Source organism: Podarcis raffonei, chromosome 16 (assembly GCF_027172205.1).
Source record: "Podarcis raffonei isolate rPodRaf1 chromosome 16, rPodRaf1.pri, whole genome shotgun sequence".
Classification (NCBI taxonomy): domain Eukaryota; kingdom Metazoa; phylum Chordata; class Lepidosauria; order Squamata; family Lacertidae; genus Podarcis; species Podarcis raffonei.
Genome location: NC_070617.1, coordinates 27,811,463 through 27,830,380, shown reverse-complemented (window position 1 = coordinate 27,830,380; position 18,918 = coordinate 27,811,463). Strand labels below are relative to the sequence as shown.

General features: G+C 44.9%; 1 gene segment (V, D, J or C); it reads right to left on the bottom strand.

Moving 5' to 3' along the window:
- Positions 1–12,695: 12,695 nt before the first annotated feature.
- LOC128404300 (immunoglobulin lambda variable 6-57-like) lies at positions 12,696–13,350 on the bottom strand. The segment is given in 2 exon segments: positions 12,696–13,036; positions 13,234–13,350. Coding segments are annotated over 2 exon segments (390 nt in total).
- Between the last annotated feature and the right edge of the window lie 5,568 nt (positions 13,351–18,918).

The window sequence follows — 18,918 nt, the reverse complement described above, 5'->3', positions numbered from 1 at the left end:
TTGATACCATCCAAAGGGGTTCCAGCTACCACCACCACTTTTAGAGCAGGAGAGTTTCACAGTTTGGCCCAGGGACACAGACTCCGAGGCTGGCTGAGTTACAGTCTGTGATATGACATCTTTGCAAAAAGAAAAAGAAAAAGAAATGGATCATTTTCTGTGTAATAAGGATCAGAAAACATTGGTTTTTTATGGTAAATTACATGAGGTAAATGGGTTTGTTTATTTCAGCACAAGCCGAACTAATCCCATTAACCACCCAGAACCAGACCTGAGCAGTAGCTGAGAAGGGCGAAGAGAAGAAGGAGCCAAGCCATGGTGAAGTCAAAGGGGAGTCCTAGAGACAAACAGCTCTTCAATCTACATGCACCTTCCTCCTCCTCCTGTCTTAAATCCCCAGAAATGAGAAATAATCTCTCATGCAAATAGGTCTGCATCCATTGGCTTGGGCAGAGGCATCATGTGGAAATGTGATGAATGCCTTACAAATGACCACAGAAATTTTTTTGCCTGAAGGGGCTGATGTAAAACAAGGACATAATTTATTTCCCTTGTGAAGGACAGGGGTGAGGAACCTCAGGACTCAGGGCCCAACATCTGGCAGTCCCCCTGGTCCTTGGCCTTTTCTCAGGACATTCCACTTTTCCCAAGGACACGCCTCTCATTGAAATGGCTCTGTGCCCTCCTCCATTGCTTTGGTCTGCCTAGACTGCATCCATGAATGGTGATTGTGTCTCTGGCCTGCCTAGGCAGAGGATGGAGAGACAAGTGCATCTGACTTTGGCATGGATGGAAAATGGTCTAGTGGGCAATGATAAGAGTCTCACATTGATGGCTCTGTCCACCCCCTTTTTGACTCCTGTATGCTTACCACTTGTAGGTGGCCCCTGAAGTAGGGAATGTGGCCCTTGTGCTGAATACATTTCCCCCAGCTCTGGTCGCAAGGGAGGATGTGGGTGTTTCATTTACATCCTGAAGCTGCACAGGAACCTGAAGGCAAATATATCTTCATTCTCCAGGCTGCTCCTTGTGTTACAGCAAAAGTGCTCCCCAGAATTGCAAAAGCAGCCAGAGGGATGGGCCAGTACAGCATCCCTTGTTCAACCCCCTGACTCACAAGGGAGAGGTGGATTAACACCAGTTTCATGTGTTCTCAAAACCAGATCCATCTGGGGGTAGATTTTGAGAGACAATTTCATAAACTCAACCCAATTTAGCAAAATGAAGACAGGAACATCACCTTCCAGACCTATCCAAACCTCTCTCTGTTCTGCATCAAGGGAAGCAAAGGGCACCATAAAATTTGAAGGCGGTATTCCTGGCAGGAAAGGCACTTTGGGAGGGCTCAGAGAAGGGCTTATTTGAGGTGTAGTAGCCAGGGAAGGGGGCTTGATTTGAGGAGAGTCCTGGGGGGGGGGAGACAGGCCAAGAGGGCCACATCTTGCCCATGAGCCTGAGGTTCATCACCCGTCCTCCAGATAGAGAAAGAAGGGCTGAAGCCATTAAACACTAATGATCAGGTCCTAAATCTGGGAGAGGAATACAAAGCCAGAACCAGACCCCATTCCAGACCTACTGTATTTTTCGCTCTATAACACGCACATTTTTTCTCCTAAAAAGTAAGGGGAAATGTCTGTGCGTGTTATTGAGCGAATATGTGGTCCCTGGAGCTGACTGGCCCGAGTGCAGGGGCAAAAATCAGGCACAAATCAGATCGCGTGTCACGGAGGAGGAAAGGCTGCAGAGAGGAGGCTGCTGCTTTCCTGCATTCTGCCTCAGGCTCTTACTGCCCACCCTCTTCTGTTTTCTGTTGCTGTGTTTGCTCAAATGCAACAAAGAGCAGGGAAATCCCCTGCCCTCCTGGCAAGCAGAGGGGAAAGGAAAGGATCGCGTCCTTCCTTCTAATTCCTTCCTAGTCACACTGCGCGCAGGCTCCAGCCCACCCGGCTCAGGTTCCATCGGCTAGGAGCACAGCCGACAGCCACCACCTCCTCCTCTCCGTGTTCCAGTGCTGCTGCTGCGTCCAGCATTATAGGGACTCGCAGGCAGCCAGAAAACATGCAGGTTGGAGAGAGAGAGAGAGAGAGAGAGAGAGAGAGAGAGAGAGAGAGAGAGCTGGCTTGGGGGGGGAACTTTTGCCTTCCTTCCCTCCCTCCCGTTAAACTCCTCTCCTGCATTGTTAGCCAGCTGCTTCTCCGCACACGCCTCTCGTGCTCCTTGTCCCTTCTGTGTTTTTCCTTCCCTCCCCACTTAAAACGTGGTTACAAAGCATGGATCCACATGGATCCTCAGGATCTTTGCATTGGGTCACCCCAAATTCACCATCAGATTACATAGCATGTCCATGGCTACAGCCTGCACCCAAAAAATCATGCGCCCACTGTAGCCTGGGGCTGCAATGGTGCAAAAACGTGGTTACAAAGCACAGATCCACATGGATTCTCAGGATTTTTGCATTGGGCTACCCCAAACTCACCGTCAAATCACATGTCTGTTGCCACAGCATGAAGCACAAAAATGATACATCCACTGTTTCATTCAGAATATTTTTTTCTTGTTTTCCTCCTCTAAAAACTATGTGCGTGTTATGATCAGGTGCGTGATATAGAGCGAAAAATACTAAATGCTTAGCTCAGTCGTCACCTGAGTGTATTCTGAGGTAGGTCAAGTTGTGTGCAGACACTTGAGTTTCATGCATGAGGAACACCCAGATAAAATGCTCATCTGTTTAACTTTTTACTGCAGGTGCAAATCTGTCAAGTGTAGAGAAACGGAACTAACATCTCCCCCTGGTGTCTAAAGCTCTGATATGCACAAAGGGAGGAGGCCCTGGTGATGGTTCCCCACCTGTATGCACTTTGTCAGGGGCCTGACTAGATGATAACCCAGCTGGGCCATGGGTGGGTTGACGGGGTGGATGGAAAAGTGAGGACAGATCTTCCCTACACCTGGCAAAACACAAAGATAAAGTAGAGAATCCTGGAGGGAATCTTGTTTCCATCCAGATGTTGTTAGACTGCAACACCCTCCACCCCTGAGCTTTCAGATGGTTGTTTATTGAATCTAGGATTTTCATCATACCTATAATTTCAGCAGAACTCATCTAAAGTACACATTTGAATTCATGTCATTCCAAATGAAATTTAGATAAATGATTTCCGGTTTTCAAGGAACCACATCCTGCCCTCATTGTGTCTTTTTATGGATACTGTATCTGTTGGCACAACCTTATTCACAACACAGTCCACACCCACAGCCTTTTCCTTAGGGAATGCCAGCAAGGCTGCATATGATAGGTGAGTCTTGCTTTGTCCAAGACTGCCAGTCAAAAAATGTGGAGACCATTCATGGGTGGAGATCATTTCCTTAATAGCATCAATGTGACTAAATAACTTGATATCATCCCACGTTCCTGTCAAAAACAAAGACCACTCAACTATGACAAGTCATGTTTTTGGGTTCTTCTTGTTTTCTCACTCTAGGGAGGAAGAGCAAAGGTTTATGTCTCAGTTCCCCGTCAGGTTGAACCACTGTGAAACGTTTTACTGTTCTCTTCCCAAACAAGACAGTAATAAGCTGCCTCATCTTCAGCCTGGGTGTTGGAGATGGTTAAGTAGTAAGTGTTCACAGAGATAGAGGCAGTGAACCGATCTGGGATCCCTTCTCCCCTGCTGGTCCCATAGAGCAACAAGCGAGGAGCCTGTCCGGGTTTCTGTTGATGCCACTGATCGTTGTACCAGCTCCCACCATGACTGACAGTGCAGGAGAGTTTAGCTGTTTGACCGAGGGCAACAGAAGAAGAAGCAGGCTGGGTCACTGTTGGTTGCGAACTGACACCTTTGAAAAAGAAATAAGAAATAAATCTTAACTTTGTTAAGTTACACAAATATCACAAAAGCATTATGTTTCAGTGATGAGTACAGCGTGAAAAGAGATTTGATCTTGGCCTGTGTTCACTGAGTCCTCCATACTTTTATTTATAAAAATATTTATATTCCTCTGTCTTACAAAAAAATATGTCACAGTGATTTACAACAATATAAAAACAAAAGCAGAAAAAGTTAAAGCAGAAAAAATAAAAACAAGCATCCATAGACAATTGTGGGGGATTTACTTGAGGAGTAGCTGAGAAGTGCCAGAAAAAACAGAGGCCAGGCCATGGTGAGCTTTCTAAAGGAGTCTGGCTTCCCTTCCGCAAGAGATCTAGATGGGATCCCCTTCATCCTCTCTGAAGTCCCCCAGAAATACCAAATGACTCCTTCATGCAAATTGGCTTTGTGCTCATTGGTTCTGCAAGAACTTCTTTATCTTCTTGCATTTGCATAGAGGAGCAGGCAGACAGATATACAGAGCTTTGCCCCTTCAAAATTCCAGAAAAGTTTAACCATTTCTAACACCCAGGAGGGAGGGAATAATAATAATAATAATAATAATAATAATAATAATAATAATAATTTATTTATACCCCACCCATCTGGCTGGGTCTCCCCAGCCACCCTGGGCAGCCTCCAACAAAGTATTAAGATACAGTGGTCTATTAAACATTAAAAGCTTCCCTAAAAGCTTTTAAATGAAGGATGGAGGCCAGTGTTGCCCGCAGCACCCCTGACCATCATTCAAGGCACGCCAGGGTGCCATGGCACAGTGGCAAAAAACAATTGGTGTTGGGGAATTGTGCTTCCAGAAAGGGGGAGACAGCCAGAACCACCACTGACATCTGTCTGTATATATGTAAAGCCATAACGCAGAAAAATACTGGCAGTCAGGACATGGGGGGGGGCAATCTTGGCATGCAGAGGCAAAAGGATACACTGAGAGGGAGGTATAGACTTGACCGTAAGGCTGTCAGAGGAATGTAAGAAGCAGGAGGGAACTTCAGAAGGCTGTTTGTCCCAGTTGCGGAGGAAATGGGTCAGAGGAGACAAGCAGAAAGGATGGCTCCCTCAATTGCAGTGGTCAAGAAACAAAGAGAGAAGGAAGGCATTGTGGAGGGGTGCCCTCATTTTGAGGTGTAGAAAAACTGAGCAAAAGGATGGGGAGGGGCTCCCCTCAAAATCAGGGAAACGAAAAAGGAACAGAAAACAAACACTAGAGAGTCCACGAACAAGAGACTTAGTGGTGAGCCTAAAACCAGGTGAAATGTAAGGAAGACAGATGGGGAAGCTGTAGAAAAGAAAAGGATTGACACAGGTGCTCTCATACACAGCAATGGGCCTTTCTCAGGGCAACAGAACCCAAGTGTAACAATGTCAGGCAGGCAAGCAAGCCCCAATAAGAATTAATGAGTCTCTGGCAGATTTATGGTATGTTTATTTACAATTTATTTAGGGACGCGGGTGGCGCTGTGGGTAAAAGCCTCAGCGCCTAGGACTTGCCAATCGCATGGTCGGCAGTTCGAATCCTCGCGGCGGGGTGCGCTCCCGTCGTTCGGTCCCAGTGCCTGCCAACCTAGCAGTTCGAAAGCACCCCCGGGTGCAAGTAGATAAATAGCGGGAAGGTATTACCAGCGGGAAGGTAAACGGTGTTTCCGTGTGCTGCGCTGGCTCGCCAGATGCAGCTTGTCACGCTCGCCACGTGACCCGGAAGTGTCTGCGGACAGCGCTGGCTCCCGGCCTATAGAGTGAGATGAGTGCACAACCCTAGAGTCTGGCAAGACTGGCCCGTACGGGCAGGGGTACCTTTACCTTTACCTTTTATTTACAATTTACATCCAGAGCACAGCTCCGAGCCTGCCACTCTTAGCTACAAGTCGGTCACTCTGAGTCTCCGCCCCTTTCGCAGCACAAAGGGCGCCAAAGTCCAGTCCTTCCTCACTTGTACTTCCATTGCGTTTTAACCCTTTCGGTTCTTTCGGTTCGAAGAGAAGGTGGATGAACTCCCCCCCCCCCCCCGCTATCAAACAAAGATCCCTCTAAACTTAGTCTCCCTCCTGGTTGCATAGCAACCCCCTCAATGTCATCTATTTCCTCCCCTGCCTCTGCCTATGAGCTCTCCAAGTCTGCTGCTCTGAGTCTGGGAATTCTTGATGAAGGGGAGCCAAACTAACCCACTCCTGCTCTGTCTGTGGCTGCAATCCCTCATTTCCATAGTCAGGCTCTGGTTCCCTTTGTACTGGCATTCCTTCATCTCCACCAGACTCTTCCCAGGCGTTCGATTCAGCCACATCCCTGACACCAATTGTGAATGAATCAACACTCCCACACAGGGAATTCCAGAAAGGAGCGAGGAATGAATGCAGAGATTGTCAGCCACAGTTTTTCATTTCACCAACAGATGTTTCAAGTGAAGTCTGGACATAAATAGCATGGATGCATCAAAACAACAATCATCACCCATATATGGCAAAAAAAATAGACAAAACTCATTCGGGCTCCATTCAATGCTTGAATGAGTCTGGGTTTTAACACTAGGGAGGAAGTGTGCAGGTTTTTGTCTTGGTTCCCCATCAGGCTGTAGCACTCTGGATGTTGGTTCCACTTACGAACCCCACGTCACTGGTGCCCTCCAAGTCATGACAGTAATAAACTGCCTCGTCTTCAGCCTGGATGTTGGAGATGGTTAGATAGCCAGTGTTCCCAGATTCGGAGCCGGTGAACTGATCTGGGATCCCTTCTCCCCTCTTATCAGCACCAAAGAGAACAAAGAGAGGAGTCTCTCCAGGTTTCTGCTGATACCAGCTGTAGCTGTTCCAATTTCTGCCACCACTTCAAGAGCAGGAGAGTTTCGCAGTTTGGCCCAGGGAAACAGACTGGGAGAATGGCTGAGTCATTGTTGGCTGTGAAATGACACCTTTGTTTACAAGGAAGAAAGAGGAAGAACGTGATTCTATATATTGTATGTTCTCAGTTATTATATGAGTGTTGGTTTTCTGTTATAAACTAACATTACAGTGGTACCTCAGGTTACAGACGCTTCAGCTTACAGACTCCGCTAACCCAGAAGTAGCCCCATTAGCTAAAGTGGTACCTCAGGTTAAGAACAGTTTCAGATTAAGAACAGACCTCTGGAACAAATTAAGTTCTTAACCTGAGGTACCACGGTACTTATCTTTTTGGTTTTAGCTCCTAGGTAAAGGTCAAGGGACTCCTGACCATTAGGTCCAGTCATGACCGACTCTGGGGTTGCAGCGCTCATCTCACTTTATTGGCCAAGGGAGCTGGCGTACAGTTTCCGGGTCATGTGGCCAGCATGACTAAGCTGCTTCTGGAGAACCAGAGCAGCGCACAGAAACGCCGTTTACCTTCCCGCTGACATGTTTTTGAACTGCTAGGTTGGCAGGAGCAGGGACCGAGCAACAGGAGCTCACCCCATTGCGGGGATTCGAACCGCCGACCTTCTGATCAGCAAGTCCTAGGCTCTGTGGTTTAACCCACAGCGCCACCCGCGTCCCCTGGCTTTGGCTCCTAGATGTGTACAAATACATTTCTTTGTATCCTTACCTGAACAGTAATTGAGAAGCATCAGGAAAAACAGAACCCAGGCCATGGTGAGCTCGCAAAAGCGATGTGGCTTTCTGAAGCTAAGAGGCAAATGGCAGGGACCTCACTCTTTCCTTTCTTAAATCTGTCAGAGCCAATGAATGGTCCCTCCATGCAAATCAATCCTGAGCTCATTGGCTTAACTAGAACTTCATGTGAGTGTCTGGAGGCGGTTGGAGGATGGATGGTGGCTAACAGATTGAGGTTGAATCTCAACAAGACAGAAGTACTGTTTTGGGGGGACAGGGGGCAGGTGGGTGTGGGGGACTCCCTGGTCCTGAATAGGGTAACTGTGCCCCTGAAGGACCAGGTGCGCAGCCTGGGAGTCATTTTGGACTCACAGCTGTCCTTGGAGGCACAGGTCAGTTCTGTGTCCAGGGCAGCTGTTTATCAGCTCCATCTGGTATGCAGGCTAAGACGCTACCTGCCTGCGAACTGTCTGGCCAGAGTGGTGCATGCTCTGGGTATCTCCTGCTTGGACTACTGCAATGCGCTCTACGTGGGGCTACCTTTGAAGGTGACCTGGAAACTACAATTAATCCAGAATGCGGCCGCTAGACTGGTGACCAGGAGTGGCCGCTGAGACCACATAAGACCTACGTTGACTCCCAGTATGTTTCCGAACACAATTCAAAGTGTTGGTGCTAACTTTTAAAGCCCCAAACGGCCTCGGTCCAGTATACCTGAAGGAGCGTCTCCACCCCCCTCGTTCTGCCCGGACACTGAGGTCCAGCGCCAAGGGTCTTCTGGCGGTTCCCTCACTGTGAGAAGTGAGGTTACAGGGAACCAGGCAGAGGGCCTTCTCAGTAGTGGTGACTGCCCTGTGGAACGCCCTCCCATCAGATGTCAAGGAAATGAACCACCATCTGACTTAGAAGACATCTGAAGACAGCCTTGTTTAGGGAAGTTTTTAATGTTTGAAGTTTTATTCTGTTTTTAGTATTCTGTTGGGAGCCGCCCAGGGTAACTGGGGAAAACCAGCCAGATGGGTGGGGTATAAATGTTATATTATTATTATTATTATTATTATTATTATTATTATTATTATTATAATAATATTTATTACTATCAGCAGCACCTGGGGCTGCATAGAGGGGTGGGAGGGAGGGGAAAGGATGGAGTAGCTATGTGCATTCAACTACCCTAACAGCATCCACTCCACCCAGATGGCAGCTATAGATATTAGAAAAGAAGAGTTGTTCCTTTGTCTGAAGAGGTCACAGGTGGGCGAGCTGGTGGGTGGAAACCTGACCAGATGTGTCCTGCTGCAATGACCTGCTTCATTCGTTCCAGATGTGCAGGTGGTGCAGAGACAGTTAAAAATCTATGAAATATGAGGAAGGTGGTCCAACATCTCCCTCTTCAGGTCTAAGGTAGCTGGCATCTGTTCCTGGCATCTGTTAACCTGCGCACAAAGTCTCTTGGGTAAATGAGCATCCTCGGGAATTTTATAGGGGGAGGAAGAAATCACTGAAAAGAGAGATCAGGGTAGTCGTTCCTCACACAAATCAGAGAGGAATAGTGCTGTTATATTAGGGCCTCATATCTAGGGATGGAGGAGAAATTCAATTCAGTTCACATTTAATGGTGACCCAACACTGGGGGCAATTCTCTGCATGTTGCAATGCCGTTCTCTAGCCGAGTAAAGTGTACCAAGATGCATATACTTCTTCTTTTTTAGTTGCTCTTTCATTTATTTATACTTTTCAAGTTTATACATTTCACTAATTTTACAATCATTTTGACATTTCAAAGCTTCACTTCCTTCCCACTCTTTCTGCGGTTCCTTAAATCTGTCTTCAATATCTTCTGCATACCCAAATTAATTTAATTTACTCATTTATTCATCTTCTTTAAATATATACTCTTATAAAACTGCAAGTTATTACAATAATCCTGCCAATGTTTTTATCTGTTTATTATTTATCCTTAGATATTCAATAAACCATTTCATTCATTTGCAAAAGATTTGTGATTCTTCTGGTAAGTTTCGCCATTTCTGCATATTCCATAAGTTTTTGTATCCATTCTTCCTTTCCTGGGATTTCTGCTTCTTTCCATTTTGGGGCAAGTAACATTCTTTCCGCTGTAGTAGAATACGTAAATACGTTTCTATACATTTTGGGTAGTTCTGTCTCTAAAAATTCCCAAAAGAATATACATAGCCTACACAACACAACACAAAACAAAACACTGTATGTAGGTTTTATTTTATTTGTTTTTTATCTTTGGAAATGCATATCCAGGTTTTTTTCCCTTTAAATGTTTTTGGGGCCCCCAGGAGAGTGGGGTCCTAAGCTATAGCTTGTTTAGCTTTTACGTATATCCGGCACTGCGCAGATTGTACTGTACACTTCTTAAAACGTACGGTAAAGGACCCTGGACAGTTAAGACCAATCAAAGACGACTATGGGGTTGCGGCGCTCATCTCGCTTTCATTTTTTTTTTTAATTTTTATTGGCTTTTCAACATATATTTTAAGACATTACAAACAACAAACACAAACAAACAAACAAACATATAAACATGTATAATTTCATGAATTTTTTTCTTGTACCCAATTTCAGCGACTTCCCCATGCCTCCCTTTTCTGCATCCCTGTTTTAAACTTTTTCAGCAACCCCTGATCTAAATTCGCTTTCAGGCCAAGGGAGCCGGCATTTGTCCGCAGACAGATTTCTTTGTCATGAGGCCAGCAGGACTAAACCACTTCTGGTGCAACGGAGCACTATGACGAAAGCCAGAATGCATGGAAACGCTGTTTACCTTCCTGCCACAGCAGTACCTATTTATCTACTTGCACCGGTGTGCTTTCAAACTGCTAGGTTGGCAGGAGCTGGGACACAGCAACGAGAGCTCACTCCATTGTGGGGTTTTGAACAGTCAACCTTCCCATCGACAAGCCAAAGAGACTCAGGGGTTTAGACCACAGTGCCACCCGCATCTTAAATGTACAGTGGTACTTCGGGTTAAGAACTTAATTCGTTCTGGAGGTCCGTTCTTAACCTGAAACTGTTCTTAACCTGAAGCACCACTTTAACTAATGGGGCCTCCCACTGCTGCTGTGCCACTGCCACATGATTTCTGTTCTCATCCTGAAGCAAAGTCCTTAACTTGAAGCACTATTTCTGGGTTAGCGGAGTCTGTAACCTGAAGCGTCTGTAACCTGAAGCGTCTGTAACCCGAGGTACCACTGTAATGTAATGTACTTCTTAAATGTAATGTGTGAATACCCCTTAGGGTCAGCCCAGGGTAAGAAATTTGAGATTTAAGAGAGATGCAGATTATCAGCACCTGATCTCTGTGCAGGAAGGAGCTGGAAGACCCAAGAGATTTATTCACGAATACTGTGCACTCTTCTGCTTCACTTGGCACCGCAGGTGCAGGGAATTTACAAGAACATACATTGGTGCTAAATCTGGTGAAAGTGGTCTGACAGCAACCCCTAAAGATTCAAGACAGGACGGCAGGTATCAGGTATCACAGTTCTAAAAGCAGCCTGGCACACTGACATTTCCACGGCAAAACTTCTCTCAAAATGGGGGGAAGTGATAGGATAAAGTTCACCAGCTTAAGTGCTGTTATTGAAGGCACATGCACATGACCTGTTAGAAAGATGGCAAGACTCCAACGAGGGCATCAGAATCCAGAAGCACTGACACTGGGGAGCCTTGAAATAAAGACGATCACCTGGATGAGAAGATTCAAATTCCAACTAACAATGTTTAAAATAACTTTTTCTAAAAAAACACAGAACAACCCGAAGCCTTTCTTTTTGGAATTCAAGGTGCCGAAATCTCAAAGGAACAGAAAAGACTATTTATGTATATGACCATGGCTGTGCGGATGTTATTGGCCCAGAGATGGAAAGAAGATAAAGTCCCTGCCAGAGAAGAATGGCAGATTAAGTTGATGGATTATGCCAAAATGGCTGCGAGAATCAGAAATCAGGAAGACCAAACTTTTAATAGGGAATCGGGGAAATTTATAACTTATCTTAAAAACCAATGTAAACAGCAAAAATCATTAGTAGGATTGGAATATCACTTGTAGTTTAATGGTGGATTTTGGACATAATGGAGATGTAAAGGATTTGGATTATTATAAAAGATGCAGGAGGAAATGACTAACAATAGGACCCACAAATGGGAGGAGGGGGAAGTCCAGGAGATTCTTTGGAATCTTGTTTTTATGCTGTATGATGGATTGTAAAACTTAAACCTGAAAAACCAAATAAATAAATTCAAAAACAAATCCCAGCTAAGAAAGGATCCATTTGATAAATGAAATGGGTTCTCAGATAGGGCTAGATAAAGGTGAGGTTCCACAGGATTTCTAAGAGGCTGATAAGATGTGATCATACCGGAACAGTGTTTTGGAACACGAGTTCCTGCCAAACAGGTATATAAACAGGTGGGAAAGGATTCTTGGAGAGAGGGAGGCAGGCAGAGACTACCTCTGGGTCTGCTCCACGTGGACTTTGGAGAGAGAGATGAGAGATATTTGCTGTTGGCTTCCTTATGTGAAGGATCCTGATCATATTGTACTGTGTTAAAACAGTACAGTGGTACCTCAGATCAGTGGCGTAGCGTGGGTTGTCAGCACCCGGGGCAAGGCAAGTAATTTGCGCCCCCTAACCCGTGGATTTTAGCACTCGAGTCTCTTCCACAGTGGGCGGTGACCCGGCGGCTCGGATTCGCACAGCCAGCACTGCAGTGAGAGAGAGTGAGTGAGCCAGGTAGGGGCAGAGAGCTGCGAGTGCGAGCGCCCACCCCCCCAGATGTTGCGCCAGGTGAGGCCGGCCCACCCTGCACCCCCCACGCTACGCCACTGCCTCAGATTAAGTACTTAATTCGTTCCGGAGGTCCGTTCTTAACCTGAAACTGTTCTTAACCTGAAGCACCACTTTAGCTAATGGGGCCTCCTACTGCTGCCGTGCCGCAGGAGCCCGATTTCTGTTCTTATCCTGAAGCAAAGTTCTTAACCTGAAGCACTATTTCTGGGTGTAACCTGAAGCCTATGTAACCTGAAGCGTATGTAACCCGAGGTACCACTGTATTTTGCTTCATTTTTTACCATGCACCCCACTGTGATAATTTCACCAAATCTCTTCTCATTGAGAACAGTGCTCCAAAGGAGTGGTTTTTGACATAGTTCAAATGTCTATCAGCTGCAGCCAGTGCCAAAAGAAGCCCATCGTCTGCAAGGAGGTTTTTGTCACACTTCCCTATGTGGTTGTATCACTGTGCGCTTGCTGCTGCTGTCATACGATAAACAGTAATAAACAGCCTCATCTTCTGCTTGAAGGTTGGAGACAGTTAAGGTGGCAGAGTTGGACGAGGTGTCATAAGAACCAGAGAACCTCTCTGGAATTCCAGAGGGTCTGGTGCTGTGCTGATATATAATTAGTTTGGGGGCACTGCCTGGCTTCTGCTGGTACCAGGATACATAGTAGTCTGCAATTTTCCCAGTGCTCCTGGTACAGGGGATTGTGGCTGTTTCTCCAGGGGGTACTGACAGCGAAGGTGTCTGAGTCAACACAAACTGGCTAAAGACCCCTGAAAGAAAGCAGAGAAAATAGAGAGACTGTTGTCAGAGAAACATTTGTTCCATCCAAGCCACGAGAAAAGGGAAGAAAACCCAACAGGGAGCAAGGTAATAGAGGAAGTCCTCTTCTCAAAGTATATTCCTAGGAGGAGGAAAAAGAGATGGAACGCCGCATTTCAAAACACAAACAACAAATTCACTACATTACCATTGCAAAAAGCGAAAAGGAGGACAATGAGGAGAGGAAGGTTAGCCATGTTGGAGGAATGCAAGGAAGTTGGGCTTCCTCTGAAGCAAAAGGTTTCTCTAAGAGCCTCTCTGATTTGTCTTGAACCCTGTGAGGTGGTGAATGCAAAGATATGCAAATACATCTCTCCTGTCCGTCCTCAATGCCTTAACCATCCTGGCCCACAAATGCTATAAAGGCAGCAGATAGTTCCTCTAAATCAGGCATGTCCAAAGTCCGTTTTGGGGGCCTAATCCAGCCTACCAGTCGGTTTAATCCAGCCCCTGTGGCAGTTTATCTCCTGGGGTGAAAAAACTTCCTTAAAAAAGGCCAACAACTCTGGCTGGCCCTCATGCATGTTTGCTTCATCAAATCTGGCCCTCTTTGAAAAAAGTTTGGCTTGGTCTAAGTCCAGGGTCAAGGGGTAGCTAACTCTTGTTTTTGCAAAGAATTTATGCATCTTTTTGAACAGCTACAACAAGCTCCAGCTATAGCCTCTCATTCTACTGGATGGATGTTAGAGAGGGGTGCAATACTACAAAAAGGTAAAAGATGATGAGCATAAATAACAATAACAACAACATTAATACCCCGCCTATCTGGCTGGGTTTCCCCAGCCACTCTGAGTGGCTTATAGCACATATAAAATTGAAAACTCACTACAGAGAAGGCCCTCTGCTTGGTTCCCTGCGACCTCACTTCTTGCTACACTCAGTCCACTTTTCCATTTGGCCCCATCCACTCATGACATCTGAACTACATAAGTCTGGTCGGATGCAAACGTGACCAGATGCATTGTGCTATTAGAAGTGGGAGGGCAAACCTGATTCTGTTCATAGTGTTGTCTCCAACACTAGTCCAACCTAGAGCAGACCCACTGAAATTAATGGACATGACTAACTTAGGTCCTAAGAAGGCCTTCTTGGTAGTGGCGCCCACCCTGTGGAACGCCCTCCCATCAGATGTCAAGGAAATAAACAACTATCTGACTTTTAGAAGACATCCAAAGGCAACCCTGTATTGCGAATTTTTAAATGTCTAATGTTTTACAATATTTTCTGTGCTGTAAGCCGCCCAGAGTGGCTGGGGAGACCCAGCCAGATGGGTGGGGTATAAACAGTGTTTTTTCCCCCTAAACATTTTGTGAATCTTCGTACTTTTGTCCATTTACTGCATTTATTTTTCCTGATTTGAACTATAAAATGGTGGTTTTCTTGAGTCAAAATGAGAGTACCCCTAAACATTTTTAAGAAAAAAAGCACTGGGTATAATTAATTATTAATTAATTATTAATTATTGGTTGTTGTTGTTTAGTCGTTTAGTCGTGTCCGACTCTTCGTGACCCCATGGACCAGAGCACGCCAGGCACTTCTGTCCTTCACTGCCTCCCGCAGTTTGATCAAACTCATGCTGGTGGCTTCAAGAACACCATCCAACCATCTTGTCCTAATTATTGGTTATTAATTATTATTACTGTAAGTAGGACTAGCATTAGCTGCAAGCCAATGACCTTGATCAATACTTATGCACTTCACATGGTTTTTTAATATGTGTGTGTGCATGCATATAAAAATAACCAGATACACATGAGTGTTTCTCCTGCCTATATTACGTTTCTGTGCTCCTGTCACCCTTCAGACCTTCCTACTTCCTAATCCTAAGCAAATATTCATGGAATGCTATGCAGTGGCTAGTTCTCAGAGACTGGTAGGGTAGAAGACAGGGAGTCCAACCGTAGAGGGAGCCAGAGCCAGTGGCAGGCAGAGCCAACCAATTCTAGTTTTGTCCTCCTGTTCCTCCCCCCTTGCTGAGTTGTACAAGCTTAACACAGAGGGGGGAAAGGAGGGTGATAGCCAGGAACACACACACACACACACACACACACACACACACACACACACACTGTTGGCTGTTTGCAGTATAGTAACGCTGCAGAGAGCTTGCTGGGGAGACCATGCATTAAAAAGAAAGGACTCAAAAATAACTTAAACTAGGTTTTAATAAGAAAAACAAAAACTCCATTTACACTAAATACATCAACATGACCCAACCACCAACCCATCCCCCAGGGTAATGGGAGAGCTAGGTGCTGCTCCTTATATACTACACCCAAATGCTGACACACCTTAATCAAATACAACTCAGCAGCACCTGCTATGCTTCACAGCTGTAAAGCTGGGTCTCGTTATCTTACTCTGGCCCTTGCTCTGGCCCCTTAAAGACATACACATCGGGTGCAACAATGATGAACCTTTACATTTAAATAAACCATTCAACATTTCCCCTGCGGTTCATCATTGTGGAACAAAAACATAAAGCATATTTTGTACATGTCTTTCATGTGTAACCTTTGGAAGTGCTTTAGTAAAAATGTCCGCAATTTGATTGTCACCTGGAACATATTCAAATACAATCATTTCATCAGCAATTAGTTTCTTACAAACTGTAAACGTAACCTTAAGACTCTAGTGCGCTGCGTATTGGTCTCTGAACACAGGATAGCAAGTCCGCTCTGGGAATCAAGGTAAACTTTTACTGGTAGTGTTACTTGCATCTGTAGGTCTGCAAATACTTGCAGATACCATTCTACATCACGAGTGGCCTGAACGCATGCACATAATTCACTCTCTGTTGTGGAGAGACAAATAATGGTTTGTGTCTGGGACTTCCATTCAAATGGACAACCGTTATAACAAAACACCATACCAGACACACCCCTGCAATTATTTTGTTCCACTGCATGAGATGCATCGCAGAAAATTTCAAAACCTTTGTCAATACTTGATGTAAACTGCAACCTATAATGTTTGGTATGTTTAAGATACATTACCACTCTCTTAAGAGCAGAGAAACATTGCTCAGTGGGCTTTTCCACATTGTGATGCATCTTTTAACAAAAGCTTAACTGTTTCATATTTTACACTTGGTGAATAACACAAAACATAATCTTCGCCTGGAATTTGTTGAAAACCCCTAGCAACTAATATTGCTTTGTACCTTACAACTTCATTTTTGTCATTCATTTTAACTCTATAAACCCATTTTGAATCAGTAAGTCTCATATCTGGGGTTTGTGGTACAAGAGACCAAGTGTTATGCTCTTTTAAAGAAGCTATCTCAGAGTTCATAGCTTTATACCAATTTGCAGCTTGTTGCTTAGGTAATTTCTGAACATCATTGTAGCTTTTTGGCTCAAAAACTGCCTTATTGGCATACACAGTATTAAAATGTTCATCTGCAAAACGTTGTGGCTTCTGTCTCTTTCTATCTGAACGTCTCAGTCCGGAAGGAGAGTCAGACTCCTCAGACTTAATGGGACTAAGTGAACCACTAGTTTCAGGTTGTAAATCATTGTCAGATTGAAGAGATGCCTGTAGGCTAAGCTCACGGTCAGAAAACTCAAGAGAATCTAACCTCTCCTCGGGTGCCTTTGACTTTAAATCATCAAACAAATCAGATTCAACAGACTTTTTGTCTTTTTCCATTAATTCAGAAGCACCATTTCCTGCTGCTGCTGCTTCTTCCTCTTCTTCCTCAGTATTATCTATACCATCAGTATCTTGGAAGACAGCAACTCCATTCCAATTTACAGTTTGTATCATGCTTCTGGTAATATGAAATTTGCCAGTTGCTGGTATGTAAATTCTGTACGCCCCCTGCTGGTAGCCCATTAATTTTCCCTGGACACTACGTTCACCCAATTTCTGATTAGCGGGATAATGCATAATTACATCTGAACCCCAAATGCGTAGGTATTTCAGATTAGGGCGTTTTTTAAACAGCTTCTCATAGGGGGTGACATCTAAACCAGAATGATAACTGCGATTTTTAACATAACAAAACGCATTAAGCGCTTCAGCCCAAAAGTCTTTGGGCAGATTAGCATCATGCAGATATGTTTTAACCCCTGCCTGTAGGTCACGCTGCACAACTTCAACAAGCCCATTTTGCCAGGGACTTCAGGGGCAAGATAACTCATGAGTAGTCCCCTGCGCTTCCAGGAATTTCTCAAAATCCTCAGAAACAAATTCCCCGCCCCGGTCAGAAAATAGGTTCTTAATTGGTTTGTTAAAGTGCGTTTTTACCCAGTTGCAAAAAACTTTGTACTTCTCAAATGCTTGGGACTTCTCAGCTATTGCATAAGTCCAACAATATCTACTATACTGGTCTATCAGAGTAAGCCAGTACTTAGAACCTCCTAATGATGGTGGGAGTGGCCCAACTAAATCACAATGTACACGCTCAAATGGCTCAGTTACTTTTCTATCTGAGCACCTACCCTTGCGTGCAACCTTAATCTTATTCTTGCAACAGGATAGACATTGCATAAAGAATTTACATGGTTTTAAGTTGAGGCCATTAACAATATTCTTTGTCTTAATTACATCAGCAAAATTCAGGTGTCCCAGAATTCTGTGTGCCTCGTGGACACACCCGGAATGTGGCCTTACATTCCTCAACCCCTGGCTTGACTGTGCTGCTCTGCAATTTATAGGCGATTGGGAGTAGGTGCGAAAATACAGTCTATATAAACCATCAGATTCCCGGGCATATAATAGACGTTTGTTCCCATCGAAAAACTCACACATTGACTTTAAGAAACGCACAGTTATGCCTTGACGAGCAAAACACCTTACTGATAATAAATTGTCCACTGACGGGCAGTAAATGCAGTTCGCTATCGTAATGTTTAAAGAGTCAAGTTTAACGGTACCCCTGCCAAGCGACTGCAAGACTTGTGAATTGGCTAAATGTACATTACCAATTTCCTCTTCGAAAGAAATAAACAAGCTTCGATCGTTGCAAATATGCTGAGATGCTCCTGAGTCCACAACAAAAGACTTCCACTTGGCACGTTTAAGTCTTTTACTATCTGTTGTCCTAGCATGGAAAACTCGCGGCTCGTTTCTGTCTCTACTATACGATGTCGGCTGCGGGGCTGACGACCGTGACTGACGAACAGAAACAGGCTTGGGAGTACTTTGCTTTCTTTTGGATCTGCAGTCCTTTGCAAAATGTCCTTGTTTATTGCAGAACCAACAACGCTTTGCAGCTTTAAATGCAGTTGTATCACCACAGGTTTGCATATGGCGTTCCTCATTACTTCTGGAAATAGGAGTGCTTATGGCACAAGCCTCCCTTCTGTCCAACTCGCCCATTAATCTTGCCGTTGCCCCTTCCACAGTTAATTGTGCTCGTGGAACAGCAGATATCTGGCTAGCTATGCCATCAAAGTCCTCGTTAAGGGAACAAAGAATGATAAAAACATACTGAATATCAGGTATGTCCATGTCCCTTCGAATTAATTCGCAGCGTATTGCCTCCAGACGTCTCAAGTGTGCTGCCAAATCACCACCAGGCTGCAACTTCGTCTGGTACAACTGCTTGAAAAACGTCAATGCAGATGCTGACTCTTTTCTAACATGCACTGCTGCAAGACTGTCCCACATTTCTTTGGCAGTTTTCTTATTTCTTATATAGACTACTTGCTGGTCGCTGACTGCCAAATTAATTATCGCCCTGGCTTTTGCATCTCCTTTCGACCAAGCATTAGTCACAGGGTCAGGAGGGTCATCAGTTACATAGGTCCATACTTCTCTAGAGGTCAAAAGCGCCTCCACCCGAAAAGACCATAAACTATAGTTCTCATCTGTTAGCTGTGGGAAG